This window comes from Zeus faber, assembly GCF_960531495.2.
Source record: "Zeus faber genome assembly, chromosome: 4".
NCBI classification, from domain to species: domain Eukaryota; kingdom Metazoa; phylum Chordata; class Actinopteri; order Zeiformes; family Zeidae; genus Zeus; species Zeus faber.
The window spans coordinates 5,066,729-5,082,559 of NC_137191.1; the positions used below are offsets into that span (position 1 = coordinate 5,066,729).

General features: G+C 51.7%; 1 protein-coding gene across 2 annotated transcripts in view; it reads left to right on the forward strand.

Moving 5' to 3' along the window:
- Positions 1-15,353, forward strand: part of glis2a (GLIS family zinc finger 2a) — a 26,073-nt gene extending 10,720 nt beyond the window's left edge. For both annotated transcript variants that reach the window (XM_079999067.1, XM_079999068.1), the window contains 6 exons: positions 6,713-6,902; positions 7,690-7,877; positions 8,438-8,623; positions 9,299-9,432; positions 11,252-11,370; positions 12,439-15,353. In XM_079999067.1, coding sequence (XP_079855193.1) covers positions 6,737-6,902; positions 7,690-7,877; positions 8,438-8,623; positions 9,299-9,432; positions 11,252-11,370; positions 12,439-13,097 — 1,452 coding nt within the window. In that variant the 5' untranslated portion in view covers positions 6,713-6,736 and the 3' untranslated portion in view covers positions 13,098-15,353. The remainder of the gene's footprint in view (positions 1-6,712; positions 6,903-7,689; positions 7,878-8,437; positions 8,624-9,298; positions 9,433-11,251; positions 11,371-12,438) is intronic.
- The last annotated feature ends 478 nt before the right edge of the window (positions 15,354-15,831 follow it).

Genomic DNA, 15,831 nt, shown 5'->3' on the forward strand with positions numbered 1-15,831 from the left:
AAAAGCGAGGGAGGGGGGGGAAAGGGAGAGAGCGAGGGAGAGAGAGGGGTTGGATTAAAAGCTTGACAGAAGAGGTGATGAAAAGTGAAGAGTTTTGTGTGTTGTTCGTCTGCCAAGCAGGTTTGGTGTGGGTGGTGTAGACTGGTGAAGTGTGTGTGTGTGTGTGTGTGTGTGTGTGTGTGTGTGTGTGTGTGTGTGTGTGTGTGTGTAGGGTATAGTAACAGTGACCGAGGGAGAGGAGAGGAAGGTAGAAGGCCAGGGGAATGCACAGGGACAAGAGGTGGAAACACAGAGAGGGAGATAAATAGATGAGGTTGTAAATGATTCATTATTCTGATGAATGTGTGTGTGTGTGTGTGTGCATGTGGGTGTGTGCGCCTGTGTGCGCGCACGCGCGTGTGTGTGTGCGCGTGTGTGTGTATGTTAGTTCTGGGTTCATGAGTTGTTTATCAAGGAAATAACAAAAGTGAGTGAGTGTGTGTGTGTGTGTGTGGGGGGGGGGGTCATCCAGAGAAAAGGGAAACATGATGAAAATGGTAAAGAAGGGAGAGAGAGAGAGAATAAAAGAGAAAAGAAGGAGAAGACTCCCAAAAATGCATGTGTCATTATTTAACATGATAAGTTGTTAAAGAGCGGAGTGGACACACACACACACACACACACGCAAACACACGCACACACATGAGCACACACACACACACACACACACACACACGCACATCCACGCACACACACACACACACATATACACACACAAACACACACACACACGCACAAACATACACGCGCGCACACACACTGCAGCTTCAAATCACATCCAAACAAAGCTGCAGTCATAGTTTCGAGAGAGTTTCCAAGATTTAGTGAGAGAATAAAAAAAAAGAGGCAACTTCACAACTTAAGAAGCTGTCAGCCCCCCCCCCCCACGCACACACACGCAAATCCCCAAATGCCCCCTCCACCCCACCCCACCCCACCCCCCAAAGTGACGGAGGCGTCGCTGTCAGAGCGAGACGCTCTGCAGGCCCGAGTGGCAGCGGTTGCAGACGAGAACCGCAGAGTTGCATCACTGCACCGCTGCCGACGCACGAGATGGAGGAGAGAGAGAGAGAGAGAGAGAGAGAGAGAGAGGGAGAGAGGGCGAGAGAGAGAGGGAGAGGGAGAGAGAGAGGGAGAGAGAGGGAGAGAGCAAGAGAGAGAGGGAGGGGAAGAAAGACAGAGAGAGAGGGCGAGAAACTGAAAGAGCGAGCAAACGGGGGTGTGGAGGGAGGAGCGGGCGGAGGAGCAGAGTGAGAAAACCAAGCGCAAAAAAAAAAAAAAAAGGCCCCGAGGAGAGGAAAGACGGGGAGCCCACGCCCGTCTCCCACGCTCTCCGTCTCCTACTCCACCCCATTCCTCCTCTCTCTCCTTCCCACTTTCCTTCCCCCCTTCCTCTCCCTCCATCGCTCCGCCAGGACGGCGTTTCGCAAGGTTCTCCCGTCTTTTTTTGTTTTTTGTTCGTCGCCGCGGGACGAACAAAAAACAACAACCCACACGGCACACGACGACACCGGGGGGGGGGGGGGGAGCCGAAGCCGTCGAACTTCGACGCGCTTCCCACCCGACCCGGTAAACCCGTGGAAAACATGGAACGAGCGGCGCAGAAACACGTCTTTTCCCCGTAATGAAAAGCACATTGTTTGGACAAACGTGTTTTTATGTCCGCGGACGGGATTCAGCTCCTTCTGTCCAGCTCCCAAACCTCCCCAGAGCGCCATCAGGCCGCTGGCGCTGCGTACAGTGTTTTGGCTGCAGTCCACGGGTGGCGAGGTATGAGACGCCCCCCCGCCCTCTCCGACCCCCCCCCCCCCCCCTGCCTCTTTCGTTCCGCCCCTCCCTAATTCCCTCCCCACGTCGCTTTGCAAAACGCCCCCCTCTTGCCAACAAACCTTCCACTCTAACTCCCTCTCTCTCTCTCTCTCTCTCTCTCTCTCTCTCTCTCGCTCTCTCTCTCTCTCTCTCTCTCTCTCTCTCTCTCTCTCTTTCTTTGGGTTTGCAACCTTCCCCCGGCGCAAGAGGCGTCGGGTGTTTCGACCTCCAGCCGTCCCTGGGCAAAAAAAAAAGATATATATATATATATATGTATATATATATATATGTATAAAAGTCCTCCTGTCAAAACGTGCTTGTTGCACTGACGTTGCATAATATGAAATATAAACTGTGAAAGATCACACGCCCCCCCCGCCCCACACCCATCCAAAAATGAGGAGCCACCGCCGGTCCTGGAGTGACGCCGTGTTTCCCCCCCGTCTCCCCCCATCTTCACGCGGCGCCGCCTGACGTCATCCGTCGCTCTCTCTCTCTACACATGTAACCGAGTGAAATTCTGCAAAAAAAACCCCCCCAAAAAACCCGAAAAACCCGCTGTGAGAACTTTTTCTTCTTTTTTTTTTTTTTTTTTTTTTCCAAAATATTTTTTCGAGAGCAGGAGCTCGTTTTTTTTTTTTGTGCGCCCCGAAGCAACCCTTTGTTTTTTTCCCCCTACCGAATCGGGGGGCGCGGGCCCAGGAGCGGTGCCCTTGAGCAAGACCCTCAACCCCTCCAGCGGCCCCCCCCCCGGGCATCCCACTGCTCCTAAAAGTTTATTTTTTCATTCTTTTTTTCATTTTTCAAATCATACAGAAAGGAGCGTGACGAGGTCTATGAATCAATATTAATTTAGCCGTTTACTACGTGTATACTGTGTACCCAAATACCCCGTTGAAAAACGCCAGGCGGCCCAAAGGAAAAGCCTCGCGCAACCTACACATGTGTTTCTTCGGTTTTTCGCGATGATGATTCGGTGGCGGGAAAGGAAGGGACGGGGAGGAGGTGCCCAGGAGTGAAACGCTGTTGGACTTGACGTCGCGCGGTGAAACCCCCGAAAGAACCAGGGGGGTGAACGGCGTGGCGAGAAGAGCAGGGGTGGCGAAACAGACGAGGGGGAAGCGAGAAGGAGACGTCTGGAGAGAGGCGAGGCGGAGAGCAGGAACGCAGGGGAGAAGGTATGCCAGGAAGAGGGAGAGGAAAGCCACAGCGAGGGGAGGAAGAGCGAGAGGGGGATGGAGGGAGAGAGAGAGAGAGAGACAGAGAGAGAGAGAGAGAAGGGGTGAGGAGTTAAAGAAAGAGGAGGGTAAAGAGGCCAGCTCAGGGCGCCGTGGAAACGAAGGCTTCCTGTCTGGGAAGGAGAGAACTTCTCATCCGCAGGGTGTGCGTGTGTGTGTGTGTGTGTGTGTGTGTGTGTGTGTGTGTGTGTGTGCATGTGTGCATGTGTGTGTGTGCGCGCGTGCGTGTGCATGCGTGCCTTTGGGTGTGTGTGTGTTTGTGTGAGAGTTATATTCCATCGAGGGCATTATGGTGTATTTATGTGAACATTACAGAGGCCGTGCATGAAAAAGCTCCACTGCTTTACACATACATGTTACATAAATGTGCACGTGAGAATGTGAGTCGTGTGTGATGATATGAGCAACAGTACACACACATGCATGTGTGTGTGTGTGTGTGTGTGTGTGTACGTGTAACTGTAAGTGTGTGGAAACGGTCCATTGCCTGCTGTGCCATAGGTTTTTGGAAGGTGTATGGGACTGTTTATATGTACGAGTTGAGTGATGTAGAGAGTTTGTGAGTGTGTGTGTGTGTGTGTGTGTGTGTGTGTGTGTGTGTGTTTGTGTGTGTGTGTGTGTGTGTGTTTGTGTGTGTGTGCACGTGTGTGCGTGCGCGCGCGCCTGCCTGCGTGTGTGTCTCAGTAAGTGTGTGTTTTGTTAGGCGGGAGGGGATCCATAAGAGGTCCTGGGCACGCAGCCCAAAACGGAGGTCATTGAGGGAAAGGGAAGGGGGGGGGGGGGGTGGGGGCCCTCACGTGCGCGGTGCGGCCCCGTGCGCATGCCCGGCGCAGCGCCCTGCGTGCCGCGCTACATATGGTCCTGGGTGTGCGTGCCGCCACAACGGCCCGAATATCTGTGTGTGCGTGTGAGCAGCCGGTGAGGTTGCAGCGGAATGCGAGCGCCGTGTGGCCGCTCGGGCTGCAGCGCGGGCTCCGCTGCGGCTCCGCTCTGCTTCGCGTTACCAAGATCCTTGGGCAGATTGCGGTGCAGGTCCCGGACGCCGTGAGTCCTTCAAGCTCCGGAATGGGGGCGTCCAGATGGGGCCCCGGCGGGAAGCGCGCGGGGCGGCACGCGAGGGCGCTCGCTGCATTCTGGGGCATGAAATTGCAGAGCTGTACGGCGGCGGCGAGGAGATCAAGGAGGTGGAACTCGACATGAAATAGGCCGAGGGAGCCGAGGGATTGGCACTTAGTCGACAAAACCGAGGCTGAATCAGGAATCTGTCTGTCTGTCTGTCTGTCTGTCTGTCTGTCTGTCTGTCTGTCTGTCTGTCTGTCTGTCTGTTCCTCGATTAGCTCGGCAACGGCTCATCCGATCGACTTCACACTTGGCGGGGTGCATTGAGGACGTGCAGTGTTCGCATTTGGTGCGGTTTGGACTCCGGACGCGAGTGCAACATCGATAAACTTTCAAGAAACAGTGAGACAGCGCGGCTTCAGGGTGGGGTGGGGCGGGGCTTCAGGGCCCGTATGACCTTAACCGGCAGTTTCAACTCCCCTCGCTGAACTCAGGACTGAATCATTGGCGTGCTTTTAATGTCTTCGAAAGTCGTACGTTTTTGGAGGCACCGGCACCTCCGCCCAACCCTGTCGGGATTATACCCCCAAGTACGCGTAGGCGCGGAGGCATCGGCCTGGAAAATGATGTCGACCGCGCTCGGGGTATAGAAGCCCTCCTAAAACCATGTCGGCATTCCGATTCCGATTAAATAAAAACCCAGAAAAGAAGTCGAGGAACGGCGCCGAGCAGCGCGCGGTGCTTCTCCGAGCTCCACCTGTCTCAGGAGCGTTCCACCGTGGAAGCGGCACACCGGGATCGTAGCACAGACGCTGACTGGAACGTCACAACGGTGGTCCCGAATGATCACCAGTTCCTCGGTCCTGATGGGCCCTTTTGATTTGGCATCACTTTGGCATCCTCGTCCATGTTGTGCCATAAACTGACCAAATCCTCCTCCTCCTCCTCTGCCGGTTCGGATTGCGTCTAGTTTTCCTGGTGCAAACCCCTCCGTTCCAGATCGGTCTCCCTGTTAGAGGTGGTCCGCCGGCCGGTAGGGACAGGCGGTCCCCTCTCCCGGGATCGACCGACCTGACGTCACCTCCCGGTGCTGCGACGAGGAGGGCGGGACTTCCTCTCGCGCTCGACAGCCAAAAGAGACTTGACGCGGATCCAAGGGCGGGAGCGAGGGAAAGGCAGGAGGATGTTAAAATCTCCTTCTTATGAGATGTTTGGAATCACGATGACACCACGCGTCACTTACAACTCCTTTTTGCGACGGCCGCAGTTCATCCGGAGCTAGCGGTAGGAAGCGACGCAGATTCATGTTTCTAGTCTCCTACGTTAATGGGAGCTAATTTTTGGAAGTGCAGGAGTTAATAATACCCCGAGAGACTTCATAAAATGCATGATTCGTCACCACTCTTCTCTGGGTACAACATACGAAGGCTGTGACTGTGTTGAGATGTAATGTTTTTCGCTGGTGGGTTCGCTATTAATCGAAAAAAAAAACGCACTGGATAAATAGCGATGATCCAATCGTTTAAGATGAAGTCAAAGTACCTGTGGGATCACCGGACACATGGCAAAGCTGAGCCATGGATGACGTGAGCCATCCTGAGGTGGTTTCATAGCGACTGACCCACTGACACACATACCATGTAGTACTCATCTCCCCCTCTCTCCCTTTCCTTCCCCCTCTCTCTCCCTCTCCCCCTCTCCCTCTCTCCCTGTCTCCCTCTCTCTCCCTTCCTCTCCCCGTCTCCCTCTCCCTGTCTCTCTCCCTCCCTCTCCCTCTACCTCCCTCTCCCTCTCCCTCTCTCTCCCTCTCCCTCTCCCTCTACCTCCCTCTCCCTCTCTTTCTCCCCATCTCACTCTCTCTCTCTCCCTCTCCCTGTCTCCCTCTCCCTCCCCCACTCTCCCTCTCCCTCTCTCCCTCTCCCTCCCATCCTCTCCCTCTCTCTCCCTCCCTCTCCCTCCCTTACTCTCCCTCCCTCTCCCTCCCTCTCCCTCTCCCTCCCTCACTCTCCCTCCCTCTCTCCCTCTCCCTCCCTCACTCTCGATCCCTCTCCCTCCCTCACTCTCGCTCCCTCTCTCCCTCTCCCTCTCTCACTCTCCCTCTCTCTCCCTCCCTCACTCTCGCTCCCTCCCTCTCCCTCACTCTCGCTCCCTCTCTCCCTCTCCCTCCCTCTCGCTCTCTCTCCCTCCCTCTCTCTCGCTCCCTCCCTCTCCCTCCCTCACTCTCACTCCCTCACTCTCCCTCCCTCACTCTCCCTCCCTCTCCCTCTCTCTCCCTCCCTCCCTCTCCCTCCCTCTCGCTCTCTCTCCCTCCCTCACTCTCGCTCCCTCCCTCTCCCTCCCTCTCCCTCACTCTCGCTCCCTCCCTCTCCCTCCCTCTCCCTCCCTCTCGCTCCCTCTCCCTCCCTCTCCCTTCCTCTCTCTCCCTCTCCCTCCCTCACTCTTGCTCCCTCCCTTTCCCTCCCCCTCTCCCTCTCCCTCCTTCTCTCTCCCTCTCTCTCGCTCCCTCCCTCTCACTCCCTCTATCTCCCTCCCTCTCCCTCACTCTCCCTCCCTCTCCCTCCCTCCAGTCGGGCGGCAGGAACCGAGCAGCCATGCTGTCGCTGGACGAGCCGCTGGACTTGAAGCTCCCGTCCGGGACGACCAACTTGGGCGTGAAACTGGGGAAGCGTTCCTGCTCCGCCTCCATCTGCGCCCCGCTCAGCGCCATGCGGCAGCGCCTGCTGCGCACCACCTTCCCCTCCCCGCCGTCCTCCCCAGGTGACCCAGCCGTGTTTAAATCCCACATTCCGAACTCTGCCCTCCACAGGGAAATAGATACGAGCTCCATTCACCAGCATTTTTTTTTTTTTTACCAGATATTGTCGGCAAAACAGAATATATTCTATTCTGCATATGGCTCATATTGGTCATGGAGACACTCCACTGCATCCACAACCAAGTAGTGGCAGTTAAAAATCCTCCTCAAAATTATATTTTAATTATTGAGAAATATCTGACTCATAAAAGCGATTTGTCTATTTTTATTAATATAATGTTGCACAAGTATTATGACAATCATTTGATATTGTTGCTGTTTTATATCCATATGCAGTTAATGACGATGTTTTATGAGATCAAGGCAAGTGAGCAGAGAGGTTTACTTAAGCAGGGGTTACAAAGCCACGGTCTGCGGCCCACTGAGGGTCCTCGGAGGAATTGCAGGGGGTCCTTGGCAGAATATCAGAATATAGAATATATAATATTTATATCTATGTTTGTTTTTGTTTTACATGTTTTAATTTCAATATTATAGAAAATGATATCAAATAAGAACGTGTAAAATATTAATTATGTGTTTTGTATTATACTCAACTTCTTGTGACAAAAATATTTCTTTCTTTCTGCCACATTTTGTGGGGTTTAATGTTAAACCACAAGGAAGTTTATTATCGGCAGATAAAGTATGTACGAGGTTCTTTTGGACCCGCTTCACCCCCGACCCTCCATGTTCCCTCTCCCCCACCGCTCACTTGTTCTGCTCCTGCTCCTCTTCCTCCTGTCCCAGATTCCAGATCTCCCTCCCAGGAGCGACCCGGGTCCTGCTACACCCCTCCAGCCATGGACCTCAGCCTGTCTCCTTCCTCCAGACATGCCTCCTCCCCGTCCCTGTCCTCTCCCTCGTCTCCCTTCCCCTCCTCACCCCTGGAGCCCCCGCACAGCGGCGGCAGCCCGCTGCCTCACCTCTTCTCCCGGGTGAGTGGGTCCCAGACGTACGACGTTTTCCGATGCAGCCGTCGCGCTTGAAACCTCTCGAATTGAGACGCCACGCTCACATCACGCCGCTTTTGGCACCTGCGGTTCTTAGACGCCTCTTCCCCGTGAATCGGTTCGACTGTTAAACTGCTTCTGTGAGGGGTCATTGCCAACCATTGCCCTAAAAACTGCCACACCTAAAAACACTCCAGTTTCCACCTCTGAGGATCCACTTTGCTTGAGCTCTGAATACGAGTGAGCACTAGATGGCGCCCAAGACTATTTGGACTATTGAATTTTGACTTGGTATTGGATGGTACATGGTTTTATACCAGAACGATAGACAAATAACCAGGCCCGGCCCCAGCCATTTTGCAGGGACGTGCGGCGCAAATTGCACCTCTGTCCAAGTGGTGCCTAGTTCGCCTATATGGGCCAGCCTGCCCTGCGAATGACATATAAAAGTAATATGCCGGATAGTGAGCATCCTCATACGGCTCATATGCTCTTCCTGGGTCCTTGTCTTACCTCGCCCTGTCTCTGTGATCGGCGTCGTCCAGGAGCAGCCGCATCCCCGGTACCTGGAGGGCCGGGTTTCCCCGCAGGGATTCCCCTTCTTCATGCCGATGGACGGCCCGCCGCGGGGCTTCGGCTTCACCACCTCCTCCGTCTTCTCAGCTCGGAGCGGGGGGAAGAGGGACTCCCCCGAGCCGTCGGACGAGCAGCTGGCCTGCCGCTGGATCAGGGTGAGAGGAGTGAAAATATGTTCCAGGGGAGGGAGGCCAAGCTGTAATATCACGCTCCACTCCGCGCCGAAATGGCATTCCTGGAAAATTTAGGAACGGTTTAAGTCCTTGGTGTCACACTCATTTTAGGTCACAGATTGTTTAAAATGCCACTTTAAGCATATGGAAATACAGCTTCCCAGTGTTTCGTTTTATGAACTACTTCCTATAGAGACGTGAACTACACTGCACCAGATTCAGCTCTATCTATACTAATTGCACATATGCATTCAAATAAATGTATTTATTTTTATACATTTACCCAAATAATCCCGTTTTGAGCCGTTTAGTCTGACCCAAGGGCCGTGTCTTTGACACCCCTGCTTTAAACTCTAATTGAACATTTAAAGACGATGGAGAAATCCCCCATAACGTAGTACAATTCAGAAGAAGCAAAAAAAAATGATTTAAACTTTTCAAAACACAATATAAAATAAAGTAGAATATTAAAAGCCTCTTAAAGAGCAAAATCAAGTAAAAACAAAACAAAACAGTAAAAGAATAAGCAAATAAAAGAAAACACACAGAGAAAAATATTTTTCCTTTAGATAGATGAATACCCTTGAGAAATGCCTTTTCAGTACTTTTTTTAAATTCACGTTTCTTTCCTTTTCCTTTTCCCTTTTTTGGCTGCAGTGCCGCCTGCTCTTCACCTCGCTGCAGGACCTGGTTGACCACATCAACGACCACCACGTCAAGCCCGAGAAGGACGCCGGGTTCTGCTGCCAGTGGGAGGGCTGCGCCCGCAACGGGAGGGGCTTCAACGCCCGGTGAGGAGCGGCTCGGTTCCCCCCGGGGAGTCCACTCCAAACATACAGAAAGGAACATGTTTACTGAACGTCCACGTGAACTGTTAATGCAACGTTTTGTCCCTGTGGTTCTGTTGTCGAACACCCGAAACGAGAGTTTAGAATCACTGTATTTAGATCTATGAATGCGTTTCAACAGCCCAGAATCCGACGCTCTGTGTTGAATTTCTTAGAAACCAGGCGGTACATTTTCCCGTTTTCCCAGCTGAGAGGTTAGAATAAATTACGTTTCTTAATGTGTTGACGTTCTCGTGAGGCCGACGTCATGTTCTATTTACTGCACATTACCACACGCTTTTTTGAGCTAGAAACTGATATGTATGACTTTTTTTCTAATGAGGTAATTACAATTAATACTGCATAGTCATATTAATGTTTCATGATGATCTTTACATTACAGATAGAAGGTGTGGCGCAGTGCAGCCCTCTAGTGGTGGAAATAAACACAAGTGGTGTAGGGAGGGTTCTGACGAGGATTTAGTACTTTTTTTTAGTGGCTGTGTCACAAATGAACAAACAAAGATTCATCAAGACGATTCACAAACTAGGTAAAGTTCATGTTTAAAGTGCCTCCCTAAACTAACAGATCCAGACACTATACAAAGACAGAAAGTCAACCCAAAGCCAGTTTGAACAGGTGGCTCTTATCTGCTTCTTTAAGGTGTTTCCAGAGTACAGAGGGGGAGGTTTGCAGGATGCAGGATGCAGGATATATACACACACACACACGTATATATATATATATATATATATATATATATAAATGCCTGTTTCGATTGTTCATTACTTGTTACACATCATATATACAACAAGAATGTCATATTATGGCCCTAGATAAAAGAGCGTACATTTCACTGTGTACATAAAGCTTCCTGTACACAGTGAAATAAAAGAGCAGAGCCACAAGGTAATAAAAGCACCGCAAGGTGAGGGCCGGCGACCTCATCGCTTCGTTGGCGGCGTCCTAGTTTCAGGATACAAAAACGCCTCCTTCAGGACAATGATGACGCACATTTCATTGTCAGTTTTTTATTTTCATTTTTTTAATAGTCATTCCCCTTTCACCTCCTTTGAAGCGCCTGCAGGCTCCAGTTTCGGCTTCTCGCACCTCTGTGTTTTTAGGATTTGGGAAATGTTATCTATGTTTACGAGGGGGGGGGGTATAAGGATCTGCTCACAAATCGTCCTCGGTGCTGCAGTGTCCAGACGACGACCGCGCAAACAAAACACACTAGGAAGATATGAAAGCCCGTTCAGCGTGTTTTGTTCCAAAAGACAAGGGCATTCCAGGCATTTCATTGCCATCAAATTCCTTAAAAGTCATTCGGTAGTCTCCCATATGAATATACCAGGTCTTAATTTGAACGTGAGCACTTCTTCTGATTCACCCGTTTTTGTGCCTTTGTCAACACGCGTCGATCATTTCCGATGTTTTTAAACCCTAAAAGCTGATACTGAGCTGAATGATGAACCTGATACTTCATCACGTCTCACACTTACCTGGAGAGAGAGAGCCACTCCTGGTGCTAACCCGTCATTTGGGAAATTCGTTTTTTTGCTATTTAATTTCTGAAACCGTGGGTTTGGGGAGCCCGTGTTGCTATTACATAATAAGTGCACCAGTGACAACTGTCGATTCCTTTGGCCTGGGCGAGGAGGGGAGCGAACATGGGGGGTTTTTACCGTCCAGCCCGATTCGCCGTGTGTGCCTCCCGGCCCCGCGACCGGATGTTTCCCTCGGGGGGAGGCCGTTAACACACGCCTCCCTGTGTTGTTCCAGGTACAAGATGCTGATCCACATCCGCACGCACACCAACGAGAAGCCGCACCACTGCCCCACCTGCGGCAAGAGCTTCTCACGCCTGGAGAACCTGAAGATACACACCCGCTCGCACACGGGTGGGTTCCTCGGCCGAGCAAACAGGAGAGAGAGAGAAAGAGAGAGAGAGGGCGTGGCTCAACGCCGGCCCCTTTCATCGTATGCCCCCTTACTATAGGTGCGCGGGGGGGTGCCGCGTGTGGAGCGACTGAAGCGGGGGAAATTCCGTGACGCGCGCGAGCTTCATTTATCAAACCAAGCAAAGGTCCGGGAAGGTTGATCAAGGCCTGATGATGACGATCCGATGATCGCTCTTCATTGTTTTCCTCTGTATATCAAGCTACGCACACAAGGCTGAGGAATCTGTTTGTGATTCATCGGTAGTTACATATGGGAGGATGGGTGGAAGGACAGAATGTCTTTCGTGCGCTCAGTATTTAGATAAGGGTTGGGTCATCGTTCCCATTGTGGTTCCCATGTTCTCCGCCGTGTTTGCGGGGGTTTCCGCCCGGGTGCTGCGGTCTCCTCCCATCATCGAAGGACATGAGTATGAGGGGTCGATACCGCTGTCGGTGCCAGGAGCCCCCCGCTGGGCCCCCCGCTGCTCCTCGGGTTTAGGACTGGGTCGGAACGGGGGTGCATTTTTGTTGCGCTCGACGCACGACGGCGACGCAGAGATATTCCGTCCGTTTGTTATTTCATTGTTTGAATACTAAATCGCCGGCGGTGACGCCCGACAAAATACGCCAGGGAGATATGAAAGATAGTTCAGGGCGTTGTGCTCCCGACGAGCAAGGGCATTTCATTCCTATCCTAGTCCTTAGAAAGTCAGGGGTTACTTGATCTTAAATGTACTTGAATTATTAAAAGTAAAAGTACATCTCACATCCAGTACACTGATACGAGTTTAAAATATGACCCAGTGCTTTCTTCTGCAGTGGAGCAGTCACGCAAATTCTGATTAGGGTTCGCCATAAATAGTTCAGGTAGTGTCGTAATAATCCATTGACGCATCATTGATTTCAAACATTGCATTGCATTTTATTGTTTGTTTTTTGTTTTTTTCCCTTTCCGTTGTGAGCCTCTCTTTTCCTCGTTGTTCGCTATCGCTTGTCCTCTGTGTGACGCGTTCCTCCGTCTCTCCGTAGGAGAAAAGCCCTACATCTGTCCCTATGAAGGGTGCAGCAAGCGCTACTCCAACTCCAGCGACCGCTTCAAGCACACGCGCACCCACTACGTGGACAAGCCGTACTACTGCAAGATGAGCGGCTGCCTCAAGCGCTACACGGACCCCAGCTCCCTGCGCAAGCACATCAAGGCCCACGGACACTTTGTGGCCCAGGAGCAAAGCCCCATGGGAAAGCTGGGGGCGTGGCTGGGCGGTCCGGGGTCCCAGGGGGCCACGGAGATGCCCTATGTCAGCCGGGCCAACGTCATCATACCCGGGGCCGCCGCCGCCCTGCTGGGGGGTCTCGGCGGCTCCCTGCCCCTGTCCGCCTTCTGCCACGCCAGGGCCCTGGGCCACCCGCTGGCCCCGCTGTTCTCCCTGGGGTGCAGAGCCGGGGGCGGCCGGGCGGGGCTGGGTCTCCCCGAAACGGCCCTCCTCCCGCTGGGACTGTCCGCCGCCTCGATGCTTGGCCTGGGGCCGCTCGGGCTCCAGGAGAAGACGGCGGAGGAGGAAGAGGAGGACGGAGAGGGACAGCGAGAGGCGAAGGTGCTGAGCCTGGGCATCCGAGGAGGAGACCCCCTCTCTTGGGTGGTGGTCCCCCCCGCCGCGTTCCTACTCAGGCCACCTGCCAGCAGCTAGGGGGCGCTGCGGGCCCCTGCTGGAGGACTTAACACCAGAGAGTGGTCTTAAGTTTCATGTCTTATGTGTGTGTGTGTGTGTGTGTGTGTGTGTGTGCGAGTGCGTGTCAGAGAGGTGATGTAAGAATGTTGCTTTTTCTGCGTGTGCGTGTGTCGCAGAGTTGTGAAGCCGCCTCCCTTCCCCGAGGTCGCTCCCTGACAAATAGCTGATCTGAGCACCAAAAGTCTAAAGGTTAAAAATAAGTTAAACGGTACTCGATCTTATCTGAGCTGGCGCTCACCACCGAACCGCCTTTTTTTGAAACTCGGGAGTGAGTCAGTGGAACGTACGGAGGAGGAGGGCGGCGGCTTTAACCGAAAGAGGTTCAGTTGTTGATGCAGGTTCCAGTCGGTTCCATGTGCAGGTGTTTGCCTTTGAGTGTCCAGGTACAGGGTCAAGACCGCCAGCTCGACGTTTTTTTGGACTTTTTCTTTCCTCCTCATTTGTGGTGACTCCAAAGTCACGGTTCCTCCGAGGAGATGCCTCCCAAATCAAACCAAATCAGTTCAAAGTTCAAACTTTGACTTTGGTCTTTCCCTCCCGTAGAAGTCGTATTGAAACCGTTCACCGCAATATTTCGCAAAAAAAAAAGAAAAAAGCTTGTTGTGAGGAAACTTCTGCAACACACGCAACTGAGCCGGTCTGATTCCCCTCCCCCCTCCGCGAGCAGCAGGGTTCAGCTGTCATTCCCATAGGATCCACCACCAGGACAATGTTTTCAATGGAAACTGCAGGTGACACACACACACTCTCACACACACTCTCACCCTCACGCACGCGCGCACGCACACGCGCACGCACACACACACACACACACACACACAGGCACACACTCACACATGCATGCCCGGGCACACACACACACACACACATCCACACGCACAAGCACACAGACACACACACACACACGCACACACACACATACACACAGGCACGCGTGCACACACACACACACACACACACACACAGACACACACACACAAACACGCATGCACACCCAGGGCGCACACACACACACACACACACACACACACACACACACACACACACACACACACACACACACACACACACACACACACACACAGACACACACACACACACACACACAGACACAGACACAGACACAGACACACACACACACACACCTGCTCTAGGTGTGGAGTCAATGGCCTTTGTCGTCTTCGACAACACAAGTTATTACGTCATAGAGTGAAATGTTGGGAGGGGCTGTATTAAAGGGACGTTGGTCAACATAGTGAACTTATCCTGTTTCATCAAAGCAGCGCTTGAGGAAAGGCTGAGACAGGGCGGGCGGGGCATGAAGTCAAATACATCGTTCTCTCAAACACGTTAACGAGTCTCTAGGCAAAACGCCCTCCCTCAGGCGTCCGCTCACCGCTCTAGAGGCAGCTGCCGAGCGCCGTGGTGTTCAGCTTGGTTCTCGAAGATCTTGTCTTTCTGGTCTTTCCTTCCATTTGTTTTTCCGTGACAAAACCATCGATCCACCAAAACAGCTTTCTGGCTCTATTTCTTTCTTTTTTTTTTTTTTTCTTTGAGGCGGGGGGGAACGGAAATCAGCCGCAAACATTTTTGGGGGCTTCTTCTTCTCCAGCCTACGATCTGTCCTCGCTTTGGTTTCGTCACTTTTAACGACAAGGATCTGTGCAGGGTCTGCCGCGCCTTTAAAAAAATATAAAAGTCTCCAGTGAAATCAGTTTCCTGGCGAGATAAGGCTGTTGAATATGAGATTGTCCGACGACAACGCACTTGTTTGCACGCTTAGACTCATAGAGACGCACAACATGAAGCCAAGCTGTGGTTTTCTTAAGCAAAAAAACAAATACGGACAGTCTCCACCTACATGTTTCGTCAGGTAACAGAATACAATAGACAATGGCCACGTCTGGCCAGTATGAGCAGATTTATCATGTAGTATATTCTCTTCACATCGAGGTATTTTATCCAATCCATATTTCCAAATGAGTGAAAGTGCCTTCTGGTCTACACTACACACTCGTCCGACGAAGTAAGGTACACAAACGTTAAGTAAAAAAAATAATAATAATAATTTCAGTGTTTGAATTTTTTATAATCGATGACAGATGTGATTTGTACAGCATGGCAATTACATCTTTTACAGGCTTTTTAAGAAAAAAAAAGGTTTATGACAATGACTAATGTCAATAAAAAGGAAACTATTTGAGAAAAACAATATCAGCTGGTGTAAAGTGGGTTTATTTGCATCTTGTGTGTGTGTGTGTGTGTGTGTGTGTGGTGCGTGTGTTATGGGGCTATTTGAAAGAGCTGTATACCATGTTGATGGCAACATCGCTTATACTGTTTATGAAGTTCTGTATATATTTGACAGTTCCACCGTCCTTTCATCGCATCTTTCAACACTCTGAAGACAGTCTCTCTCTCTCTCTCTGGCATTATTAACATTAAAAAAAGAAAGGGGGTGTTCAGGAGGGCGGAGGGAAGGAGAGACCACAGAGGAGAACTGAGTTGGGGAGTGCAAGCAAAGGTTTCTCTTCTTCAGCCGAACACCCTCGATGTTTCGCCGGCGTATGGAGAGTTCTTCAGTCTCTTCTAGCAAAGCTTCCATCGCAAATCCCACTTCTGACACCAATGTGGCGAGCTAAGGCTTCTTCAAGCAAGCGATTTGAGTTCTCCACCAAGTGTGATCTATATT